The 19,519-nt window shown below is 35.0% G+C and overlaps 1 protein-coding gene across 1 annotated transcript in view; it reads right to left on the bottom strand.

Annotated features, from left to right (window-relative positions):
* The window catches only part of Gyc32E (Guanylyl cyclase at 32E), a 345,132-nt gene that overhangs the window by 36,091 nt on the left and 289,522 nt on the right, over positions 1-19,519 (bottom strand). The window contains exon 17 of the mRNA XM_089637598.1: positions 6,370-6,479. Within this exon, the coding sequence (XP_089493724.1) occupies positions 6,370-6,479 (110 nt within the window). The remainder of the gene's footprint in view (positions 1-6,369; positions 6,480-19,519) is intronic.

Genomic DNA, 19,519 nt, shown 5'->3' with positions numbered 1-19,519 from the left:
TATGGGTTATCACCCAGGCATCACGAGTTTAAAGGTGATAACATACTGAGCCGCATCAAGACATCTGGATAATTTACAAATCATCCCGTATTTTTACGGGTCTGCGCTAGTTAGATAATGAAATAATAGTTAACCTAATAGTTTTAAGTTCAAATAATAAAATAAAAGTAACTGCTAGTGATAAATAAATAGCATAACCAAAGTTCATATCATTAATTTTAACGACTTGAAAACTGTACAGTATTTGAAAAGTTCGTTCATTATAATCGATGGATTGGCTTTATATTATGTGAATTACGGATGTTCTCTGAAAGAGATCTCTCAGGAATTATCTGATGTAAAAAAAATCTACATGACTCGGTTTATAATTTAAATTGTATAAAACGTAGCCATTCAAAGGTAATTCTTGACACGTAAAGATAAAATTTAAGATTCCGTTGAGAAAACTTTGACATTCAGAAATTAGTGGACGAATATCTTCTGAAACGAATATAATATGAATATTACGATTATCACTAAAACACATGTTTTGTTAGTATAATTTAGAATATTAATAACACTAAAAATAAATTGACATCTGTGAAAAATAATAAATTAAAAAGTTAATATAAATATATTAAATTAAAATATAATTTATTCCCGTCACGGGGGAAACTCTGAAAATTTTATTTCGCACCTTTATTTATATATACATTATTACAAGTGAAATTTCATATATTCCGCCCTTAAAAGTGTCAATAAATGTTCCTTACTGTATTTAAGTTGCTTAAGTGTACTAAAAACTAATTTTACTGTGACCAGTGTGGACGTATAACGACTTTAAGAAAAGATGACAAATAATATTGTTAATCCTAAGATGTGTGAATTCCTGTGCCTATAATACGAGATCAGTGCTTTGAACATTCACCAGATGTGATCATCCCTTCGGCCCCTGCCCCTTGCCCCTCGTCCACCCGCACCAATACTGCAAACCCCGCTGTCCGACGCATACAGTGCTTATTCAGTGCCGTTATAGAATGTGGGCCATATGACATTGCTTAGGCCACAGAATCATCGTTTCTCGGAATCTACCCTGAACCCGCACAAGAAAAGAGTCATTTGGCGACTCATGCAACCCCTGCCGCAACCTCCGCTCCCCACCGCTCGTGCCCTTCCGCGCGTGGAATAATGACATCGGAAATGAAGGATGAAATCGGAATGAACCCGCGCTCTTTGGTTTGCTGTCTACATGGAGTGTTTTAAAACAATTATATAGTGATAAAATAACTATTTTTAGTGGTAGTTTATTTGTTAAGTTAAATGTTATATTAAGCGTATAAATATGTATTATTTGTTTTATGTGTGTAACGATATGATAAGTTGTATAATTAAGATGTTTAAGTAGTACTTGGAAGGGAATGGCCGACAAAGATGTCGATGAGGTTCGCTATCCATCACATCGCCAACCCTTCGGTGGCGCAAAGAGGAGGACGGAACGTGATCAATGTCGAATTGGTACATGGAACATTAGAGGAGGAATGGAAAGAAAGATGAACGAACTGTGTGATACTATGGTGAGCAAATGTTTGGACGTACTTTGTATAACAGAGAGTATGAAAAAAGGTAGCGGTACAATGCAGCATAATGATAGGCTCGTCATTTGGTCTGGGAGACCAGATACGGAGAGGGCTTGTCAAGGTGTTGCAGCGCTACTGTCTCCCAGAATGATTGAATGTATGTTGCAGTATGAATGTGTAAGTCCGAGAATAATGTGGATCAGATTTAAAATCGGTTTGACAAGGGTGTTTCTTGTTATTTGCTACGCCCCTGTTAATTCTGAAAGCGATGAAGTGAAAGATGATTTTTGGACTGGTGTGAATGTTGTAATGAGACTAAAAAATATGAACGAAAGGATTATAATGGCAGGCGATTTGAATGGGTGGGTGGGAATTAGACGTGACGGATTTGATTCGGTCTTAGGTATGTTTGGGGATAAAAGAACGAATGACAACGGGAACAGAATGCTTGAAGTATGTTTAGAGTGGAACCTGTTTGTGTCGAATACTTTCTTCGATCATAAAGGTATCCACCAATATACGTGGGAAAGAGGAAATGAGAGGTCAATTATTGATTTTGTAGTAATTGACTCTAGGTTGAGAGCTGTTACCGAGGACACAAGAGTTTTCAGAGGGGCTGAGGTCGAAACTGACCACTTTCTTGTAGTGTCGAGAGTAAACCTCTTTCGCGGTTGGCGCTCTAAAGTGAAAACGGTACCAGCTCCGACAAGAGTCAAAATAGAAAAACTGCAAAACGATAATGTGAGAAGTAAGTATGTGAATTGTGCAGAGATAAGATTGAATGCGAAGGAAATGGATGGTCTAAGCATAGACGAAACATGGAACCACATAAAAGTGTGTCTTTGTGAATCTGCTAGGGAGGTTTGTGGAATAAGTACGCAAGGTAGGAAGAAAGGTGATGCATGGTGGGATGATGAGATTAAAGCACTGGTCTCAGAAAAGAAGAAAGCATGGTTGTGTCTGATTGCGGCTGGCAGTGCTTCCAGCGAAGAGAAGTATCGAGCGAAAGAAGTATATAAGGAATGTAAGAAAAAAGTAAGAGTTGGAGTGAAAGAACGAAAGAAACGCCTGGAAGAGGAAGAAGGAATGAAAATGACAAACCATTTCCAAGAAAACATTAAGTTGTTTTGGAAAGAAGTCAAAAGGTCCCGGAGTGGCCCAGAAAACGGAAGCATGAAAGTGATAAAATCAAAAGATGGAAAAATGTTGACGAATGAGGAAAAAATAAAAGAGAGATGGATGAATTATTTCGAGGAAGTCTTCGAAAGCGAAGTGAATGACAGTGATTCCAGTGGCGAATCAGATATGAATGACGATGGAGTGAATGTTACCGAAATTAGCATGGATGAGATAGAAAGCTCGATTAAATGTATGAAGAATGGTAAGGCTGTTGGGTTTGACAATATTGCTGCTGAATATTTTAAAGGAGGTAGCCGTGTAATTCTCACATGGTTGTGCAATCTTTTTAACCAATGTTTAAAGGAAGGTTACACGCCTTTAGATTGGAGAAGGGCTGTGATCATGCCATTATACAAAGGTAAAGGGTCACGTATGGAATGTGGGAATCATAGGGCTATTAGCCTGCTTAGTTCAGTTGGCAAGCTGTATGGTAGAATTTTGATTGAAAGAGTAAGAAAGGAAACAAAGGATAAAATATGGGATGTGCAAGGTGCTTTCATGAGTGGAAGGGGGTGCATGGATCAGATATTCTCATTGCGTATGCTCACTGAGAAGTTTCTGGCAAAAAACCAGAAACTTTTCTGTGCCTTTGTAGATTTACAAAAAGCATACGACCGAGTCGACAGGAAAAAGCTATGGAAGGTGTTGTCCAAGTATGGAGTGAATACGAATCTGATTCAGGCAATTGCGTCTCTGTATGAGGGAAGCGTTGCATGTGTTAGGGTAAACGGTGGTTTTACGGGGTGGTTTGATATCACAAAAGGTGTTAAACAAGGCTGCGTAATGTCACCGTGGTTATTCAATCTATACATGGATAATTGTATGCAAGAATTGAAAGAGGTGGGATTGGGCGCGAATTTGAATAATTTGAAAGTATGTTGCCTGTTGTATGCTGATGATGCGGTGCTGATTGCTAATAGTATAGATGATCTACAGTCTCTCGTGTCTAGGATGAACGAAGTATGCATGAAGAATGAGTTAATGATGAATGTAAGTAAGTCTAAAGTAATGGTGTTTGAAAGAGAGAGTACGAAAACAGTGTGCAATATATTTGTGAATGGGGAATACTTGGAGCAGGTGGATGAGTTTGTGTATTTAGGAAGTATGTTTACGAGAGATGGGAAGGCTGACAGAGATATCGAAAGAAGGGTAAATGCAGGTAATTCCGTTAATGGAGGACTAAACGCCGTAGGCGCTAACAAAAAATTGTCCAAAGAAGCGAAGTTAGCAGTCCACAACGGAGTGCTGGTACCTACCTTGATGTATGGAAGTGAGGCATGGAACTGGCAAAGAAAGGATGAAAGTAGATTAAATGCTGTTGAAATGAGATCCCTGAGGCGTATGTGTGGTAAAACCATGTTTGATCGTGTGAGGAATGTGGAGATCCGCAAAGAGTGCAAGGCTGATGTAAGCGTAATGAGTAAGATTAAGAAAGGGACGCTTAGATGGTTTGGGCATGTAGAGCGAATGAGCGAAGATAGGAGTGTAAGGAGGATATATGATGCAAATGTGAATGGTAGCAGAAGTCGGGGACGCCCGAGGAAGACATGGCACGATCAAGTGAATCAGATACTCGAGTCGGGCCATGTCAAGAGTCAGAATAATAGAAGAGTATGTATGAGACGATGTATGAATGTGAATGAGGCAAGGAGTGTGTGCCAAGACCGAGTTGTTTGGCGGTCCGTCCTCTCTGCCTACCCCTGCGGGGAAACGGCGTGATGGTTAGTTAGTTAGTTATCATTTAATATATATTTAATGTCTAATTCACAAAACCTTATCATTCATTGAAAGACGAGCGGCGTAGAAAAAACAATGTTTCATAGAATTGAAAATAATGGATTCCACGAACTTTAACAACTCCTGTCCACGTAGCGGAAAAAATAATTAGAAATTAGAAAGAGTACTAAGTTGTAAAAGTAGTTTGTATTTAAGTTCTAAAAACATGTTCGTAGTTTTATTTGTTAAGAAATAGTAAGGCAGGTAATAACAGTTTTTCTTCAGAAGTTTTTTCTCGTCTTGAAGTTACTCATCTGAAAGATACGGGTCAGCAGGTTATTGACTTTGTGCATTTAGCAATGGGTAGAAATACACAACCAGCGTGATATGTGAATTCTTTGACAGAATTTATCAGGGGGTATTTTAGAATGTTATGTTGAAATGAAGTTTAGTTTTTAGAATATGTTGGAATTAAATTTCGGACTAAGCTCTCTGAGGGGATGAAATTCATAGTGACGACAACAATATTGGTATCGTCACTCGTCTCTGAAGATGTGCAGATTTAAAAGCAAGCATGTACCTAATAGGTTTCTTCAGTTGACAACATCAGTCGTAAATTCAAAGAATTTATTTTAATATCAACGGTATAAAATATACCATATACGATAAATATAAACAGTGACATAAGAAACTATACAATTAACAGAAACTCTAGATGGATATAAAAAGTTAGAGATATAAGTACATGCAAAACTTATAGGTAGACTAGGTTAGATTAGTATTGATTGAAATATATGATAGTAAAGATACATGATATAATATATTACAATAGTTAAAATGTATACATTTATTTTCAGGTTTTGGTTGAAAGTAGGTAAGTGCCAATCAAGCTGTTGGTTCACCGTATTGACTATTATTATTGACCCAAGTTTCTTCAGTTGCCCCAGGCAGTTCATTTTATATACATATTTATTTGACTGTTTACGTAAGTATGAGAAGACTTACATTTTATTTGTCATCATTTAAAAGATATGATATTAAAGCCTTTGTGTACCTAGCTTCTGTGCAGTTAAACAGATCCGCTACATCTGTGTACCTATTACTAATTTCATGTAAACTAGGTACAAGCGAGTGTTTGAAATGTTCAGACAGAATGGGGACTTTGAATGAGAACTTGCTTATATGAAACATTAACATGTTCTATTAAGTAAATTCCAGAAAGGATACTTTCATGTTTCAATAAGGAAATGGTAGAAAGAGACACTTATATGTTTCAGTAAATAAATGGTTGAAACGGATAATTAAATAAGACTGCGCAGTGGCTCAGTTGGCATCGCGTTTGGGTCCCACCCAGGCGTAGTGTGTATATTTTCTCAGCTTGAGGAGTCCTCCATCACAACACAAAAATTTTTTTCCGCTTACTGTGGTGGTAGTAGGAGATTTTCAAATATTGTCAGGTTATGCGTAACCCCAAAATGTTTGCCTTTCTTTTATTTTATTTTTTCGGCAAATAAGCGGGAGAAAGGCAATTTTAAATGTTTCATTAAATAAATGAAAAAGGGACACTTAACATCTTTCAGTAAATAAATATTAAAATGAGATCTTAACAAATTTAAGTAAATAAATGGCACAACTAGACATTTCCATGTCTCAGAAAATAAATTATGAAAAGGGACGCTGTTTCAATAAGGAAATGGTAGAAACGGATATTTATACACGTGTTTCAGTAAGTGACACGTGAAAATTCTCACATAAATACTTAAATTTTCAATGCATAAATTGTAGAAAGGTATTCATAAACATGATTCGATTAGTAAATTGTAGAAAGATACACTTACATACGTATTTTAGAAAATCAATAATAGAAAATAACGCTTACATGTTTCATTATAAATATGTAGTCAAAAAGGATACTTACATGTTTAAGCTCCTTCCTGATGGCCCTCGTGACGTCCACGCTCTTCTTGTGCACGGGCTTGAGCGCCACCACGTTGCCCCGGTAGAGGCCGATGCGCGTGTAGGCCCGGCCGCCGCCCCCGCCGTCCATAGCGCCCCCTTCGGGCGGCCCGCGCTCGCCGCCCCCGGACAGCAGCAGGCTGGCGCGGCAGGACTGCATCTGGCGAGAAGGTGTCTCACTGTCAGTCGTGCTCATGGAATTATACATGTAGGCAACAGTAATACTTATATAGGATATCCCAATATTGCAGAACCTGAAACCTTACCAAGAATTTTCATCTCTCAAAAGTTTCTCCTCAAAAGATTACAAACATAAAATTACAGACAGGTAAGAGTTTCAAGTTAAGATCCTAGCAAATGAAAAACGAAGACTCTACTAGAGAATACCGTTGGTGTACCTCAAGGTAGTACACTTGGACCCATTCTACATAAACGGTATATCTATGAACATTTCACTACAAAATAACTTTTGTGTACCACAAGGTAGTATGCTTGGACCCATACTATAAAAACGGTACATCTAGGAGCACTCCACTAGAAAATAGCTTTGATGTACTCGAGATAGTTGGACCCATGCCTTTTATAATTTACACACTTGAATTATCATGCCCTTTACCGATAGGTGGCAAAATTAGTACTTTCGAAGATGACACAGTTCAAATTTTAGAAGAAAATTTCTTCAATAAAACCCATCACTGAGCGGAAACTGGCAAAAAGCTAATAAAGCAAAGGCTTGAAGAAAACCGTCGAAAAAAGGATCTAAAATTCAGAGCCACTAATACTGAACAACCGAGTACGCTACTCATATATATTGAATACGTCGCTTTATTACTGCTATGCATTACAATGTGTTCACGTAATTGACTTTAAGTGTTAACGATGTCTTGTTTTAACTAGAACGTTTTGTATTTAAGACCCGGCATTTTTAATTTCTACCGATTTATAAGAAGTTTCTCGCTAACTCCTTAAGTCTTGAAGTTCCAAAAAAAATAAATGTTATTTTTGGAGATTATATCTATACATTTGTTTTGCCGAAACGTTAACTACATTAAATTCCCTCGATAGAAAAAAATCGCAAAGTAAGCTCCGAAACTTATTAAAAACACGTTTTGTTCTGTTATTTAATATGTTAAAGGAATGAAAAAAATTTAGAGTGTATGTTTAAATACAAATAAAACTATAACGAGAGATTTTTTTTCTATTTTAAATGTTTCGTGTTTTATTAAATATTTTCTCAGCAGTCGCTTACGTCTGTTCATTTCAATCGCGTTAAATATTAGCGCGCTCTCTCTAACATTCTGATTTACATAAGACCATTTCAAACATTCGTCAGTCCCGCGCAGTCGGCAGGCATAGTGGACGTGTGTCAGAATTTTTGGCATCTAAAATTACGTGATTCATTGTAAATAATATTTAATTTAAAATATTTGAATACTTATTTAACGTGAATATTGCATTTATCGGTTAAATAATATTGTTTTTAAAAAATGAAAAATAATTAACAAACATAAATGAAATGTCCCAAGGCCGCGGCTTGTGTACAAATATACCGATTCGCCAAATATTCGTTTGCCACAAGGCGATGGAAGCTGATTGTTCTAAAACTGTGAGATTATTTCTTGAATGAATTGCGCAGTCGTTTTTTGCCACTCTGGAAATACTAGAGTAAAACACGTCAGGTGTTTAATTAATACTAACCATACTTTTGATAAAAATACAGGAGCCAAAATTATGCATAAAAATGAAATAGGAATACGCCTTATTAATTTAGAAGCATTAGAAATAGTAGTAGATTGAGATCAACCGAAACCGGTCGACGTGTATAGCAAAATAAAGTGGTTTAAAACAACAACAAAAAATATTTTGAATAACATATTTAATTCAAAAGTATCTATCACGTATACTTTTATAAAATTTACAAATATCTTTATGAAATTCAATTTTTATTTAAAAAAGAAAAAGTGAAGTAAAGCAAAAAATCGAGTATTAGAAATTATCCTCAAGGGACAACTCTGTATTACAAAACATATTCAACTATTTCAAGTTGTTTTTATAATTTTATACTTTATATTAATTTTAGATTACGTCCATTTAAAGACATATTTAATGCATTGATAACTGTAAAAACCGAGTAAGTTTGTTTTGTATTGGCCATTAAATGATGATGATGTTTTTGTTACGTAACTCCACACAGGATGCAGGTAATTCTGCGTGATTATACAAGTAAAAAATAAAATGTTAATTTTTCTAAATTCTAACGCTTTAAGGTCGATTTCAGGTAAGTAAGTTAATAAACTAAAGGATAAATAAATATTTTTCTATGGAAAAATATTGTTCTATAGGAAAAAACACAATGGATTAATAACCCTATACGAACTCTATGACAAGTAAAAGTGGTGGGCGTCGCCCGTCTACAATTCGAAATGCAGAATGCCGCGTCTTAAGAGGAAGCTACAAGCCAAAAATATGTATATTCTTTGTTTGCCTTATTTCGTGACGAATACACAGGTAATAGGCATTAAAATCACTTGGAAAATGGAGTCAAGAAACACTCGATTTCATGCGCAAAAGTTTTTTTTATTTATTTTGTATAAAAATTTATAAGTACGCAAAAAATTAATCAAAGGAAACTGTCACAGATAATCTTACCCATAATATGTTATTTTTTAAAAGTTGATTCATTTGTGCATTCATACATTTTTATTGAATAAATACATTTTTTAGTAGCTTACATTTATATTTTATATGGAGTAAATAATTTTTTCATTTGAATTCTCCTCAAAGGAAAAGATAAGAAAAACATCAATTTATATAAAGAATTTTATTTGGTATTCATAATGTAAACAAATTCGTTATAAAGATTAATGGAAAATCACTATTTAGCATTAATTGAGCTTCGCCTTAAGTCCGAGTTCTGTTGATTTTATTTCCGAGTAGAGCCGATTTTCCGTCAGCACATATACGTCGTAATGGGGTAAAATATGGTAGATTGTAGTTCATAATGTTATAATGCAAACATATAAGATAACTATTTAAAATTATTGTACTGTTTAAATGACTAAATAAATCATTACAAAAAGTCTTCTGTTTTACAAGTCCTTAGGAGGAACCTAGAGTTCAAACCCTGTTGATATAAAAAAGCTTAAAACAATAAAAAATATTTTTAAAATATGTAATTATTTACTTATGTGTATACTTTTATAAAAAAAGTATAAACTTATGTACAAACTTTGTAAAAAGCGCAATTTTCCCTGCGAGGGGTCCATTGCAAAAAGGGTGCCTTGGAACATATCGGCGTTAGCTCAGGTGGTAGAGATTGAGTTCCGTATCGTCAGGCGTTAGGTCAGCCAATAGGGCTTTTACACGAGGGACAAATGCCAGACCAACCACTCCATATTCGTCAAAGGAAACACAAGAATGGGGGTATGAAAGTATATTCACAAAGCACGATTACATAACAGATACACAAGTGAGAAGAATTATTAACATCCTAAATATTCCTAGTTGTTTGTAAGGAACAATCTTTCTCTATTTAAAGTTCTGGCTGGCAAGTTTGTACGTAGGAATGATTCAAGTCATAAAAAGGCACATAAAGGGTAATGATAGTTAATCAGCTTACATGAATTTGCAGTAGGTTTCACGTACATGTTGAACCACAAATGGAGGGTTATCTTCTATACTGTACGCACCATTGCGCGTGCAGTTCTCCATTGTAAATTGGCACAGAAATTAGGTACAGGTTTCAAAAGTACTTGTACAAAAGTAGCCGTTAATTTAGGCGCGCTACGATAGCGTCATGGTTGATTGCAAAACACACATGTTGACAAGGCCAAGGTTAGATTGTGAGTGGCGGGCCGTTGGTGATTTCGTCAGCCCGGCGTGTGTCGAGCATGAGCAGTTTACCAACCTAACCGTGCACGCATGCGCACAGCGAACAATGGTAAACTGCTGACAGCTAACTAATTTGAATTCGCGGGAGTTTTGAACGTGTCCGATTCGTTACGTGACAACTTTTATAAAAGTATATACATAAGTTACATTTTAATTTAATATAAAAAAGATTTAATTAATTAAATCTGTAATATCCTTAGTTTGAGAATTGTAGGCGTTTTAAGTCCCGCGCGCGTCCAGTTCAAGTAACTTCGCTAGTATTTGTCCACCGAAATAAAAGTTTATTTATCAAGTACCAAATACCTAACGATCGGGGGACTCCTGTCGACCCTTACTACGTGTTGCCGTTAAATGCACGGCGAATTTGGAGAGTATGTCCAACTTTTGGTAAAATTAATTTTAGTTCTCAATAATATCAACAGATGTAGCAAACGCAAGAAGTGAAATATCTAAAATTGCTATCTTAGCGACAATCAAAACCCTATGCGCAGTTGTGAAAACTAAAAAAGGTTGGTGTTACCCAAATCGCAATTCCAAACAGCATATGCTGAGGCTTAATTTGTCTGTAAATTTGCTTGTAATTTCCGTTTCCGTTTCCGTGGCTGTTTTAATGGTTCAGTAGCAGATGTGAAATTTTAAATTTTTTGTTCGTATATCTCTGAAGATAGTTTGAAAAAATAATTGTCTGTGACGTTTCTTTCGATAAAATGTATACCATAAAATTCCTATTTGAAGTTTTTTTTTGTTAACGGCAAACTTATGTTTACAAGACAAAGCTTTTATGCATAGCACAAAGGATAACAACATTATTATAAGCAATAATTATTAGCCTGAAATACAAATATAAATTTTAAAAATCTTCCGAGAAAAAATAAATGCCGCCGACGGGAATTGAACCCGCACTTTTTGATTGCCGCTGTGGTTAAAAACAAGTCTACGTATGCGTATGTGTCAGCGTGTGTACGCGTGTACGCGTGATTGCCGGTTAAAATAATGCATGGTCATCGACAGCAAGTGTGTCCTCGGAGTTTCAGATCGATCGGATGTCGGGAAGTGGTTTAATTTCCACTTCCAAAATTTTTATCCATTCATTCACGACAGCAAAAGTGAAATTCAAATTGGTGTATTTAAAATGAAGATAGAGCTAGAAAAATAATTTATTGTTCGCAAAGTCCATTGTTAGCTATGTACCTTTACTAGTTTTCATATTTTTAAACTAATCAGATATTGTTTTTGTTCGGCTCGGTTGGAGAAATGGTGAACGCGAAGTAAGTTAATATTTAATATTTTCATAGTAAGCTTTGGGTGTTTTTTCATACCTTATGAGAAACGTTCGTTTGAAAAAATGAATTTAATCACATAATACCTATGTCTTGTAAAGTTAACAACAACAATTTAACCCCATGAATATAAAGCCCATGTGAATGTTACAGCAGCATGTTTTATCGCAGGCGTTTGCCCTGCTTCGAGTAATTAACGATTAAATCGTACAAAGAGAATAATGAATTAAGGAGTGTTCATTACTAAAATTATTATATTTCATATTATAAAGGTTAAACAACTAAGGTTTAGAACATGAAGGAAATGTCAGTTTTCAGGTTCAGTGCCCGTAAATCGGCGTTAAGTTTCACAAGTTTCATACAATGTAACATACGTATTTACGATAATGCCTGTTCTGACGTTAAATTTATGTGTTAATATTATATTATTATATAAAAGTAAAACTTTAAGTTAAATTATGGTTTTGCAAGTTAAACTCTAAAAATATTTTTGTTTTCAAATGCTTTGTCTTAATCAGCGTCATATAAAACAAAAACTTGAAATGAAAAGCTATTTCTAAAATGTTTACTTCATAACCAAAAAAGTTCTTCATTTTATTCCGAGTGGGCTTGTGGCTATTAAGGCACATATTTTAAAAGCAAAAAAAACAGTAAAAATTATAAAATTATAATCTATTAATTGATAAATAGTGAACCAAACCCATTTCGAATTCCTTGAAAACTTGTAAAGAATCAACTTTTCTGCGATGTGTGGAGAATAGGAATAATTTTAATGATCGGCTTTGAAATAAATGTAATTCAAAATTATTATCAAAGATTGTGAATTGTTTGCCGGAGTTGCAGTATGGAAACATAATATTACTTGATACTACCTCGCCTAAGGTGGGCGACACATGCATCAAAGCGTTTTTTTTTTATTATATCGCTCGCCATGCAATCCCTTTCAGACCTGTCACACCTGGCAGATGATGTCTCATAAGTGTGGGCGTGGGGATGATGATATGCCGTGATCTGCTAGCCAGGCGATATTTGAAAATGATTCGACCCCATCTCTTGCCTACAGCAGGAGAGAGGGTCAGATCAATTTACGGAGCGCCATGGTAGCTTTCAAGGTGACAGATCCCGTACAAATAAATGATACTCCGCGGCAGTTTCCTAATTGATCTGACCCACTCTCTTGCCGTAAGGAGAGGAATATTTTAGCGTAGTGTGACACCTGTATAATCTGTACAGGCCACGCCCTAAAAGCGTTGATGTGTATAGCGAAATGCGTCTTAGACTTAAGAACATTTCTTAATACATTTCATTAGCTTTTATTTTTTTTAAATTTTTTATTAGTCTATTTAATAAGGTTTGATGAGAGTTACATTATATAAAAATCTATAATATTTCATTCATATAGTTTCTTCTTAGTCCTCCTCACTAGGTAGTCCTGTGCTGAGGCGGACTGGTAGATTTCTTTGATTTTCTGTTATTTTGTTTTTATGATGTTTTTAATACATTTTCTAGTGTGTCTGCATTAATTTATTTCATCCATGTTTTGATTTTTTCCTTAAGCTTATTTATCTTTTCTATCTTTTTCAAAATTGGAGGAAGGATGTTGTAAAGTTTGGTTGCCAGATATATGTGGTTTCTTTGGCCAAAACTTGTCTTGAATTTTGGAACATCTCGTATATCCCTTTTTGAGGCTCTTGTATCATGTATCCGAGTTTCATTAGGAGATTTTCTGTTTTTGAAATGATGTATTAAAATATTCTTGGCATATATTGGTTTTAAATTTAGAATGTCAAAACACTTAAAAATATCTTTTGAGGGGGTTCTGATGGATAATTTTAGTATGGTTTTTATAATGCTCTTCTGAGCAATATCTAAGTGGTTAATATTATTTGCTGTAGTAGATCCCCATACTAGAATTCCGTACTCAAGACGGGAATGAACTAAAGCATAAAATACTTTTTTGATGTCTTTCCTAGGTAGTATGTTTCTTAGGTTTTTGAAGAAATATACAAGTCTCGTAAGCTTTTTAGTGATTCCATTTATGTGTATGTCCCATCTAAGGTTTTCGTCTATTTCCACTCCTAGATACTTAATATTTTTTGCCTTTGTTATAATAGGGCAAGAGCAATGTGACTTATTGTTTTTTGTAAAAGTAACGGCCAATTAGTTTAATTTTCTGTTCAAGAATTATGAATTCTGTGAATAAATCAACCCGAAAAAGCACAAAGTTTTTTTACAATGATAATTCTATTTTTTTTTAATTGATGTATTAAAAATATATTTATATGCATACTACGTAATTTGTTTTTAATTTTTTTAATACATCTGAAAATTGAACCTTCCTCCCGAGGGAATGAACTTAACGACTGTGAACTTTTAAATGTTTTTTGTTTGTTTTTGTTTGAATGAGGATTGAACCATCCTCCCCAGGGACTGATTAAAATGAGTGAACCGCGCTATCATTAGCCAAATATTATTGGATGGTAACGAGATTAATTTCGTATATTAACTGCGGTCAATTTTTATAACGTCATCCAATGCTGCCAAAAATATGGGAATATTGCAAGATAATATTATTATTTCTATATTTGAAATACGAGATCAACAAAAATGACTAGGTGAATAATTAGGTCTCAATGGCCGAGTGGTTATAGATGTTGTACCGGTAAGACCGAGATACTAAGTTCGATACCCAGTTGAGAATGTTAACTTTTTTATTTTTCTGTGTCTTGTTCTGTTTCAAATTTACTAGTATTATCTCCTTCTTCAATGATATTTTACATACGGCCTGTCAGTAAATGAGTTGGCATCGCGTCAAAAGTTATTGAAAGAAAAGTTGTGCCAATATAAATCAAATAAATGGATTTAAAAGTTTTATATATTTCACCCGAAGTTTAACTTCAAATTTGACTTTACTTCAGGCGCACTAGACTGTAATATCAGTTTATATCCTCAGTGGGTTTTTACAAATACTTATGATATAATCGTAAATGACATCTTGTTCACCTTAGAGACAATCAATAGAACCATTGTATTAGGCGTCTGAAGCCAAAATCTATAACACACTTGTAAATGAAACATGCTTGGTTGGAGGACATAATGAGTTCTGGCTCTCAATGAAGGAAAATACTAAATTTAAAGCCTCATAACATATTTACACGCAGACGCCCTGTCTCGGCGTTGACATTTGAATATTTGGTATTCCTGCCACGCGTAGGTATTATCGTATTACGTAAATATTATACAGGGTGGAAAACTGAGTCGAAAATTAATTTTAATCTTTATGATTGGAGGTGGAGACTTCAAAAAAGATATGTGAAAACCTTACAAGATTCCTAAATGCCCGTAATATTCCGCAATATGGCACCCCCAAATTGGGTATTTTATTTATTATATATATTGTTTCTTTGTTTATGACTTTTTCGAACATACACCCTGTTTTATTTTTTAATACACCACACGTTTATTGCATCGCCAATTGGGGTAGGTTGTTAGGACGAAGGTAGAGAGGGGAAGAAGGTGAGATGGAGGAAGGTGGCTACCTAAGTACCTGGCTATTCAGATCTCTTCATCAAATACGCCTAAAGTCATTTAAAATCAAAGTTTCAGTTCTGAAAGTTGGTCTTACACCAGGGTTAATAGTCACAACTTTTTTAAAATTTTAATTTTAACTAGGAATCGAACCCAGGATTTCTTGACTTACCGGATTGTCTTAAATTAAATTTTGTTGCGTAAGCCGAGATATGAACCCGCGACCTCCGGATTGCTAGTCGGAGAGCCTTATCTCTCGACCACGGAGGCCGTCATATAAACATCCTGTATTTAAACACGAATTTGGAAATAACTTCGTACAAAGTCATGTACGAATAATATATTCACCGATGGTTCTACAATATGATATTAAACGATTCTTATTTATAATAAATCTTCGACTTTCTTCAAGCGGGGTTTTTACAATTCACAAGAATTTTTACAATTTTCTTCATGGTTGCAGGAGTCAGACTATGGTTGTGACTTCACTACTAAACAGAGGGATGAACATATTTTTATTTCACCCAAGTACAAATCGTATTCTGTATTAAATGATTTAAAATCAAGCCTTACATACTAAACATTCGTCTTCCTAAAGACTTATAATATTTCAAGATTAAAAATCTTGTATTCTTCTTCTGTTCGAAGTGAAGTCGAATACAATTATTTTATCTGATCCCTTTACTGTAAAATCCATTCTGATTCCATTAAAATAAATAAATAATTAACTCGGTCTGCCAATAGAAATCATACATTACAACCACTTGAGGAAATAATTGAAATTATTAAAACTGTCAAAAAGAAGACTTGATTCCGACTTGACAATTATTTTTAAAACTGTTAATGGTATTATAGACAGCCCTGATTAACAAAATCGCCTACCTAGAAATACTCGACCAAAAACTATTTTTAATTGCATATTGCATGCAGTTGGCAATACTTTGTCAGAAATAGTAGATGTGTTCAACTGCACGGACTTTTGTTACAAGAAGGCTATAATAAAATACAGCAAAAACAAAATTATTTTTTTTAAATTCGTTTTTATTATTCTTTTGCCTAAGTTTTACTATGTAATTTTCAAACTGACGTGTACCCGGCGTTGTTCGGAGTTGTGAATGGTTTGGAGTAATTTGAGATTTTCACGGCCAAAAAAATTATAGCGATTTGTTTTTGGGGTATTATGCCGTGTTTTGCTACCTCCTTCTTTATCCAACGTTTCGGACAGCATTGCAGTGTCCATCATCAGGGCAGATGTGTAATCAGATATGTAAAGATTACACATCTGCCCTGATGATGGACACTGCAATACTGTCCAAAACGATGGCTAAAGAATGAGGTAGCGAAACACGTCAGAATACCCCCCAAAAAATCACTGTAAAAGGTTTGGAGTAAGGTTTTGAGGTTGTGAAGTCCAGTGTATCGGAAAATTGGGTGCATTTTTAAAGTGGAATTGATATTGTTGTAAAGAATTAATAAAGTTTACGGGCGTCCTCGACTTCTTCCACCATTCACTTCCACGTCATAAATTATACTTACACCCCTTTCTGCGTTCATTACGTACGTCTCACTTCTTCTTTCTTCTTCCTAGCACTATCCCAACTCATTGCCTAGGTAGGCTGTTGGGGTCGGCTCTTCTCGTTCTCAGGTTATAGCTTCTTCGGTTCTGAGTGTCGCTTTCATCTAGGCCGTTTCTTTGTAGGATTTGGGAGCATTGGGTCATCCAGGAGTTCTTTGGTCTACCTCTGGATGACTGTCTTTGAAGCTCTATAGACATTGCCTGCTTCACTGTGTGGTCTGATGGTCTCCGTCTTATGTGCCCATACCACGTACATACGTACGTCTCACTATACCACAGATAAGTATTTGATTCATTTCAACATACGATGCCTTCCTCGAGGGTGCCCAACCTTTTCCACCTTTCAATTCATGTAGTATTGTGAAATCCACATTGTTACGATCGAAAAATTACTTCGTATCTCATTCCAGTGTAGAGAAAATGCGTTCAGTCTTCCTCGGGAGTCCCCGACTTCTTTTATCATTCAAACCAATCTCTTAATACTCCTGACACTACTAAGAACAAACTTTGATATAGGGGATAGACAAAGTAACAATAATTTTTATATTCAGGGTATCCGGGGATAAAGTGCGTTAACTTCGGGCGGTTGTTCTACACGTTGATAGAAGTTAAATAGCTTTTTCGAAATTCCAATTTTTTATTTATATTATATGGAAGAATATTTATTTTCCCATTCAAAATATTCAACCTTTTTACCTAAAAACTACCTTAAAACGTTAGAATTTCGAATTTTTTTCTCTCACTATAATGTAAAATCACTCCTGAAGTTAACGCACTTTATCCCCAGATACCCTGAATATAGATATAACAAATTTGACTTCTTTGATAATGTTCCACCAAATTGTTACATATATGCCACATGTTTGTTAAACCCGTATGGGTGTAAAATACAAATAAATAGACGAATAATAGCTGATGTTTCTAGGCTTTGAATTCCGATAATGTAATCTGAATATACTGATATTTTGTTTGTTTTTAGAATTGTTTGTTAGTTTGCCTGCCATCACGTTTTTAAGAGGATTTTATTTTATTACTCATTTTTTCTCCGTGCGTTCAATGTTCTCTATATACAGTTTTGCCTGCTTATCTGATGACTTTATTGCGTTGTTAATAAGTAGGTATATTTAAGATACACTGGGGAGATCATTAGAACCACCGCCCGTTGGTCAATGATCTCCGTAGCACAGTGGTATTAATTAGCACGTAACTGTGTCAGGGGATTGTGATATCCCCGCACGCGCTCAGCGAATTTTTTGCTTCTTTTACTATTATAGAGGTACTGAATTATGACCGGGCCCTAGGGTACAAGCATTGTGGTGAATGAGTAAAATTGGTATGGGGACAAATACGGCGCTTACGGCGGAAGATAGATCTATTTGCACGCGGAATTCGTTTGAATATTCAGTACAAAACTATGGTTGTTTACGCAAATAATTCATTAATCCACCTGAAATTGTCATGACTAACTGTGAATAATGGGTTAAATACCGCTTTACAAAGCCGATCATATTTATTGTTCAATCTGTAGTACAATAAATCATTTTATCTTCTGTTAAATTTGCCATCGAAAACACTAAAGGACTGACAAGAGAGGATTAGTGAATACACACATTTTGGCTGGCTTACTTTACTTGAAATACAGTGAGCAAGGAGCAATATTACGATGGATTAGTTAAAAAACTTTTTTTTTTCAGGCAATTTAAAAACTGTTTTCACTTCCATAAATGGTAAAACACAACAAATTTGTATGTATCTCTCTCTCTCTCTAACGAAATACTTTATCTGTGAGAACAGACGGCTCTATAATATTATTTTCCGATGTATTAAATTGATAATTTGTACGTTACCTCAAAAAATTATTATATATTAATGATTTTATTGAAGAAATCTTCAATAAAATCATTTAAATTGATATCAACTGTTAAGGCCAGTTCGGGAGCTTAGGGTTACCGCAGCCTAACTACAAAAACTGGTGTTTTGAGTTAGGCTTGGTTTCGGTTATACTAGAGACACGAAGCTCTAATTTGTACACACAACCGAAGAACTATAGTTGGGAAAATCAGTTGGGCATACAGGTAGATATATGAGCAATCCCATCTTTATTTGCGTTTATCTCAAAACTATGTTTTTGTGGATGGACCCCTGTGATCCTAAACCCCCGAGCTGTGTCACAGAATTTGAACAATTCATAAAATTTCAAAGTTAATTTTAAAGTTCTGCTAAAGTTCTATTATTATATCATTAAGAATAAGTTGTTTCACAGAACTGAGTTAATAACAGTACTTCCATAGAACTTACACAGAACTTGAAAATGATATTGAAATTTTATTAATTGTTTGAATTTCGTGAAACAACTGGTCCTTCAAAAATTGTAAAAGATCATTATCAATTTATCGTCGGAAAAAGTGCGAACAACTTACATTTCAATAAATTTTCTCATATCAATTTTTTTGAACGTTCTGTTTCCTGTTTTGAAAATCTGCTGCATCCATTTTATTATTAACGCAAGCCTTACTTTGACTAGATGGCTAACTTTGACTAGATGGCTAACTTTGACTAGATGGCTAACTTTGACTAGATGGCTAACTTTGACTAGATGGCTAACTTTGACTAGATGGCTAACTTTGACTAGATGGCTAACTTTGACTAGATGGCTAACTTTGACTAGATGGCTAACTTTGACTAGATGGCTAACTTTGACTAGATGGCTAACTTTGACTAGATGGCTAACTTTGACTAGATGGCTAACTTTGACTAGATGGCTAACTTTGACTAGATGGCTAACTTTGACTAGATAGCTAACTTTGACTGAGATTTTCACACGGAGAAAAGTGAGT

The sequence above is a fragment of the Hesperophylax consimilis genome, chromosome 12, assembly GCF_061612785.1.
Source record: "Hesperophylax consimilis isolate HC1 chromosome 12, BYU_Hcon_1.0, whole genome shotgun sequence".
NCBI lineage: Eukaryota > Metazoa > Arthropoda > Insecta > Trichoptera > Limnephilidae > Hesperophylax > Hesperophylax consimilis.
Note: the sequence above shows the minus strand (reverse complement) of the source record. Positions and strands in the feature narration are given on the sequence as shown.